The sequence below is a fragment of the Perkinsus marinus genome (genome assembly GCF_000006405.1).
Source record: "Perkinsus marinus ATCC 50983 genomic scaffold scf_1104296944428, whole genome shotgun sequence".
NCBI lineage: Eukaryota > Perkinsozoa > Perkinsida > Perkinsidae > Perkinsus > Perkinsus marinus.
In genome coordinates, this window is record NW_003211397.1 from 518,025 (window position 1) to 525,667 (window position 7,643).

Below are 7,643 nucleotides of genomic sequence, written 5' to 3' on the forward strand. Positions count from 1 at the left end.
CTAAGCAGCATTACAAGCCAGGATACACGCAGGAGTGGCCGCTCCGGCGGTAACTGTACCTAAAGTAGGGGGAATTCGAGCCGGCAGCATACTACAGAAGGTCATGCAGAGGTACTACCAGCGACCACACCGCAAGCGGCGTTGCAGGAAACCCAGGCGGCAGCACAGCCAGCTTGGCAAATTCCATACGTGAGTAACCCCGCCTCGGCTAGGAAGGCGGTGAGCAAATAGAAGAAGATTAAACGTGATGACATGAGTCGCACAACAACGGACTGCAACGGAGAAGGACATATAATATTTCACGTATCACTATGTGTGAGGTAAACAATACATAACACACATTACAAGAGTACGATTTTTCGTAATACAGCGTAGCGGTTGCGCTAAGGCTCAGAGTTTTTTGACCGCAAATCGCGCGCGTCGTCTCAGGGACTAGCGCCTACTGGTGCTGCAAATGATACTGTGGTATGTATGTACTGAGAGAGAAATTGCAACTTGAGACTTCCAAGAGCTTCTGTTCACATGGTCTCGTGGTGGCCTGATCATATCAGGCTGATATGGGTGCCTCACCAGTTGCACGCGCACAACTGATCTTTACCACGGGTTTCTCAGTCTATGGCGTGAGATACATGATCAATCTTGTTCAACGAGAAACATGTGCTTAAAGCACATGTAGGAAAGTTTGTTACATTGCTCGGTGAGACTGCTAACCTCGCTCAATTTCCGAGCGATGGTCGTTTGCTAATTCTGTGAACTTCAGATGTTCCCAGTCGTGATATCATCTAAAACTAGAGACTTCACAGGGGCCAATGATTTCGGAACTATTCCATCTGAGAAATAACGAAGAAAGTCGCGATCGTTGATCATTGAAGCATCTTGCTACAGCATCTTTTACATCTCATGGTGTCAGTCGTCCGTTCGGTTCCAATACTGAGCTTTCCGCTCGGAGTAACATCACACGAGCCATCAGTGATGGAGACTCAATCATCACTCCGCTGCCTGTATGGCGTCCAGTAACGTGATCCTAGGATGATCCTTGTAGTATGAGTCGTCGTATGATACCGTCCATTCCTAGGCTGGGCCCCAGCCGCTGGGGATCCCAGCGCTAGAAGGTGCGTATCCAACTCGGATAATCCAAGGGCATCTCGTATTACGAGGTGACTCGGAAAAAAATTACTTGTCAAGTTGCACTGCTTAGGGTGATATAAATTTACGAGCTCCTTGTCCTTGAGTTTCTTGAAGGTCTACTCCTCTGGAATGAGCCCCGAACTGGGATGACTGACGACTTCCATGAGTATATGAAAGTAGAGAGATTGAACGTCATTATGGCGTGCTGATGTCGTCAGCCTGATGAGCACCTGTGATATGTGTGTGTATACTGTATCTCAATCAGGAACGACATGCATTACTTACAATACCCTTCGCAGTTCGGTCATAGGCCGGATGTACATCTCGGCCATCTCACCTATTGCTGATTTCTCAACGGAAACATAAGGTGCTTAATTCTGTAACAGACTGTTACAGCAATACTGTTACTAGCAGTACTCGACGGTGTTCGAAGCAACTATGAGTCAGAGAATACGTGATCTTCCCGGACTGTAGTGAATTCCCAGTAAGACCTGTAGCGAGTTGACAATCAGTGTCCGTTGATTGCGATCCGCCGATTTCATGATGAGAACTATTAGTCTCGCAGCGAGACTCTCGCTGACAGCAACTTCACGCTGTTATCGTCTCAAAGGTTGAAGGCTTGTAGGCGGCCAACCATCCGAGCCAGTTTAGATCCGAAGGTGAGCGTTGAATACAGCTTGGATTGAAAACATGTCCTTGGATGGAGCCTCCATCATGGAGGTAACTTTCTCTGGAACTCAAATCCAGTAAGAGACAACAGAACATCTCGACAAATGTGGAGCTGCACACCAACCGGGCGAGACCCGCATTAACCCCAAGATTCAGTCGAATGTGGTCAAATATTTATCGATGACTGTTCGGACAAAAACGTCAGCGATCGGCGTTCCTTCCCTCGCAGCTCCACCAACTGCCTCTTGGTACTCGGGATCGAGACGCCACCAACTCGAATGAATGGTTTCGATGTATTTGTCACAATCGATATAGTGGGGGAAAGGAAACTCGGCCTGCGGCAGTTGTCTGATCCTGAAGACGATCCTCCAAGTCGAAAAAAAGGAGAAATACGTTAAGTTACTTTCGAAGCACACCCTCTGAGTAGAAATTTATGATCGTGGATCTGTCGGAATTGTCGGACTGTCGGAAATACACCACACGAGTCTCGCTGTCAACCTTGCCTTCCACCGAGCACCAACGCCTGAATCGGCAAATCTACGTTTTTCCTCGGGATCGATACCCAAGAGTCTTGCGTACCTGTATTCGATCAAATCACCCGGAGGGTCCTCAGTTCCCACTCTATCGGCCTGAATAAGTTGGGTGTACATTCAGAACTTGCTGTGATGTCCACCATGGCCTACCTCAACTTCCGGGATAGTTCTAGGCTCACTCAGAAGCGACTGTCCATAAGGCGTGCTCCCACGGCTTAAACGAGCCTCAACATGGAGTAACCCCAGTAGAGAAGCAACGAAGAGAATACGCAATAGCATGTGACAAATAATACTGCCAGGGATACCCAGTAATATAAATATCTTCTCCCACATCCTACATCGACATCGACCGTAGTTCACCTTCGGGCTTTATTGCTAGCCGCTAGCCGCACGAAACTCGTGCCACGAGACGAGACAATGTTATGAGGTGTTTTGCCTTAAGACCCGTCTCCTTTTTACCATCGTTCTTTCACCCTGCGACAATCCCAACATAGCACTGTATCGCGTTACTGAGTCATAACAATACTGGGCTTGCCGCTTAGAATAATGATGCAAAAGCCACCAGTGACGGAGATTCTATCATCGCCTCACTTAGCGAAGTTCACTGTCTCTAAGGAGTCCAGTAACGTGCGATCGTGGTATTATGGGTCGTCGTACTATAATAGCATCTGAGTCGACTGATCCAGCCATAATGATATCAATTTCTAAGCCAATAGTTCAAGCGCTAAAAGCTGCATAACGGAGGACAACTCGTATTACGAGGTGACTCGAAAAAATCACTTCCCTCCTACGTTACACTGCTTAGGGCAAAATAGATATAGGAACTCCTCGCCATTGAGCTCCTTACAGGTCCCATATGATTCTGAGCATAGATTGACGCCTATGCTGAATGAGTTGTACGGTACAACTCATTCGGTAACACCGAATCGGTATAGATGCATCTGGGTACAGGTACAACTTGTACCTGAACAGTCCCTGATAGTCTGTTATCGGAGAGCAACCCTGACAGACGAAATTTTCTGACTAATTCAATCCCCAATCCGTTTATACTTGATATTACCCGGCCTCAGAAGTATCTGAGTCGGATTTTATCCCTTGCTGATCTGATTCAGTCTCCATCAGGCAAGTCTCAATAAAGATTATCGCGTGCTTAGCTTCCGCATGAACTTCTTTTTGAGTTAATGTATAGAGGAATTAACGGTGGGAACGATACGGTAATACTTCATGGTACTACTGATACCTCTCAGTGGAGTATCATGGGCGTCTGAGAGGCCGCCTCTCTGGACATTCATCATGAATGGTTCATAGCGGTGGGCCTCCATGCAGAGTGCTCCCCATCGATACGCTGCAATGTTCGCATGCGTTGCGCAATCACACTTCGCTGGTCTCATGATCGAAGAAATAAATCTCGCTGATAAGTTTATCAGTTTCGTCGTGTTATTTGATGCAAAGTGTTATCGACGACCAATCATCCGACTCGGATGATAAGTCGTCCATAGCCGGTCTATCTCGGATGCTCCGAGACAATTAGGATGATGGGGTGGGCGTGGAATACAGGCAAAAGCTCAGAATGCAAACCTATCTTTGAAAGTGACTTTCTCTAGAACTCAAATCCAACGAGAGACAACAGGAACATCTCAACAACTACGGGGCTTCCCAACAACCATGCCCTGCATTAACTGTATTCTCAGCCGAATGTGGTGACATATTTATCGAAGATGGTTCGGACAAAAACGTCAGCGATCGGCGCTCCTTCCCTCACAGCTTCAATAACTGCATATCGGTAATCTGGCTCGAGGAGCCAGCAAGCCCGATGAATGGTCTCGATGTAGTTGCCACAATCGATTATGTGGGGGAAGGGAAAAAGATCCTGTGACAGTTGTCTGATCCTGAGGACGATCCTACAAGCCGAAAAAAGGAGAAATACGTTAAGCTACTTTCGGAGCACACCCTCTGAGTAAAGGTTTATGATCGTGGATCTGTCGGAATCGGCGGATTGTCGGAAATACACCACACGAGTCTCGCCGTCAACCTTGCCTTCCACCGAGCACCAACGCCTGAATCGGCAGATCTATGTTTTTCCTCTAAATCGATGCCCAGGAGTCTTGCATACCTATTCGGAGTCAGAACACCCGGGGGGTCCTCAGTTCCCACTCTGTTGGGCTGAATGAGTCGGATCATTTGGAACCCATTATGATGACCTACCTCTACTTTCGGGACCCTTTCGCGGTTGCTCAGATGCGACTGTTCCAGAGGCGTGTTCCCACGACTCAGACGGGTCTCGACATGGAAAGACCCCAGTAGAGAGGCAACAGAGAGAATACGCAATAGCATGTGACAAATAATACTACCGTACATACCCGGTATGTAGATGTAGATGATACCACTCATTTTACACATCCTACATCGACATCTACAAATTTTCCGAACTAAATATAACTGCTCAGCGTCTTCTGTCCGTAGTCATCTTCGAGCACACGCAGTTCACCTTTATTGCTACTCGCTCGCCACACGAGACGAGACATGATGTTTGCTTGAGTCCCGTCTCTTTTTTACCATCGCCTCTTACTCTGCTACTTTTTGTGGCCGACAGTTACTAACATCTCGCTGTATCGCGTTACTGAGTCATAACAATACTGAGCTTTCCGCTTGGACTAATACCACACAAGCCATCAGTGACGGAGATTCTATCATCACTTCGCCGCCTCTATAGAGTTAACTTGACTCAGTCAAGAATCTCAGAGCGATCGTTGTATTATGAGTCGTCGTGCTATGATACCGTTTGACTGTGATGATATTAATTCCTAGGCTTGGAATTACAGCGCTACAAGCTGCGTATCCGATGAAGCCTCGTATTACGAGGTGACTCGGAGAAGTTCAATTTCTCGCTCTGTTATACTGTACAGGGTGGAATAGATGTAGGGACTCCGAGCCCTTGAGTTCCTCGAAGGTCTATTCTTCTGAGATAAGCACCGGATCGGGACAACGGACACCCTCCATGAGTATATAAGACTAAAGACATTGAATTTCAAACAACCGTGATTATGGCGGACTGATATGCACATGTGATATTTGTGTGTATAGTATACACACTATACTCTCTACGATCGTGTCCGTCAAACAGTGTCGGATGATCGCATGGTATGTCTCAATCAGTAACGGCACTCTCATTATTAAGGCTTCTAAGTCGGTCACAACTCGGATGTACATCTCAGCTTTCTCACCTTTGGCCTGATTCCTCAACGGAACCATAGGGTGACTAATTCTGTATCACTATCAGACCGTGCTCAAAGCAATTCTGAGCCAAAGAATTTGTGAACTCCCGGCCTGTAGTAAATTCAAAGTGAGACATGTACTGAGCCGACAGTCACTGACTATCAGTTGCAATCCGCCGATTCCATAATCGACGAAATCAATCTCGCTGATAATGATAACAAGTTCGCGGTGTTAGTGGATTAAAGGGTTATAGGCAGCCAAGCAACCGGGACAGTTAAGATTATGGGGGTGGGCGTGGAATACAGGCAAAAGCTTGGAATGAAAACATATCTTGGGAGGTGACTTCCTCTACAACTCAAAGCCCATGAGAGACCACAGAACATCTCAACAAATGTAGGGTTGCCTACCAACCATGCGAGACCCATTCAATCCAAGATTCAGTCGAGTGTAGTCAAATATTTATCGAAGACTCTTCGGACAAAAACATCAGCGATCGGTGTCCTTCTCCTCGCAGCTTCACCAACTGCATCTCGGTACACTCGAAGGAAAATCAACCAGAACAAATGAATGGCGCCGATGTATTTGTCACAATCGAGTAAGTGATGGAAAGGGAACTCGGCCCATGACAGTTGCCTGACCCTAAGGACGACTCTCTAAGTCGAAAAAGAGGAGAAACGTATCAAGTTACCCTCGAAGTACACTCCGTGAGTAGAGGTTTATTATCGTGGAGTTGTTGGAATCGTCGGACTGTCGGAAATACACCACACGAGGCTCGCCGTCAACCTGGCCTTCCACCGAGCACCAACGCCTGAATTGGAAGGTTCTTCCAGGGGATCGATACCCAGGAGTCTCTCATACCTATTTGGAGTCAGAACACCCGGAGGGTCCTCAGTTCCCACTCTGTCGGGCTGAATGAGTCGGATCATTTGGAACCGATTATGATGCTCCCCATGGCCTACCTCTACTTCCGGGATAGTTGGACTATTCCGCGCTATGCTAGTTCTAGGCTTGCTCAGAAGCAATTGTCCATGAGGCGTGCCCCCACGACTCAAACGAGTCTCAACATGAAATATCCCCAGTAGAGAGGCAACAGAGAGAATACGCAATAGCATGTGACAAATAATACTGCCATGGATGCCCAGTAATTGGTAGATAATACCACTCCTTTCACACATCCTACATCAACATCTACAACGTATTAACATCTAGCACTACTCACGCTGCTCGCGACCGAGTCGTGAGCTGCACTCATACACGTCTCTCTTGTACGACCCTTCAACTCACTTCCAGGAGGAGAAGCGCTGAAGATAGAATTTTACGACTTTAAGAGGACCGAATAACGCGAGGAACACTAGCAGGATTAGGATGCGCATGATCGCAATACTAGAGGCAGCAAAATTGCAGCCCGTGATAGTATAGAGTAGATATCTGAACGCTAAATAAATGTCCACTCCTTGAGAGTTGCGCTGAAATGTAAAGGCTTGATTCTCATGACTGATATCGTTGCGACGCGTTGCTTTGTCTTTCGCTGAACAGTTTCTATGAGGCGGCCGACTATTGATGAACACAAAACACGAATCACACTTGATAAATTACCAACCTTGATTATAAAATTATGAATAACACATCACACTCGATCACTGATGTTCTTGACCAGTAAATTGCTGGTTAAGAACATGAGTGAACATCAAAAACATCAGGCATTTTGCGTTGAACAAAATGCCCTCCAAAGGGCCCTCCGAATAACATCTTTATTTTCATCCTTGTTCGGATCCGTGTCAGAGAAGTAATATTCGTCGGTCGAGCGTTCAGCATCATGAAGAGCCTGGACAAGCTCGCCACAGGTATAGGAAGGATTAGCGTAGTAACCCGTCACAACTTCTGGTCCGCTTCTGCTTCTAAAAGATCAGGCAACAGGGTGCGGAAGCACTATGCGTGTTAATACGAACAAATGAATCGGAAAAGAATTTCAGGTTATTCATGTTAATATCTGTATACTCACGAGTCACGAGATTTGAGCTTTCATGAAATAGTAAGGAAACCAAACATATGTTCCAACACTGCCGAGGAGATTCCTCAACAATGACGATGCACGAC

At 46.7% G+C, this 7,643-nt stretch overlaps 1 protein-coding gene across 1 annotated transcript; it reads right to left on the reverse strand.

Moving 5' to 3' along the window:
* Positions 1 to 254, reverse strand: Pmar_PMAR019183 (conserved hypothetical protein; the record flags this gene model as incomplete). Its single annotated transcript, XM_002780237.1, has 2 exons — positions 1 to 59; positions 119 to 254. The coding sequence occupies 2 exons, from the start codon at positions 252 to 254 to the stop codon at positions 1 to 3; spliced, it is 195 nt and encodes a 64-aa protein (XP_002780283.1).
* Between the last annotated feature and the right edge of the window lie 7,389 nt (positions 255 to 7,643).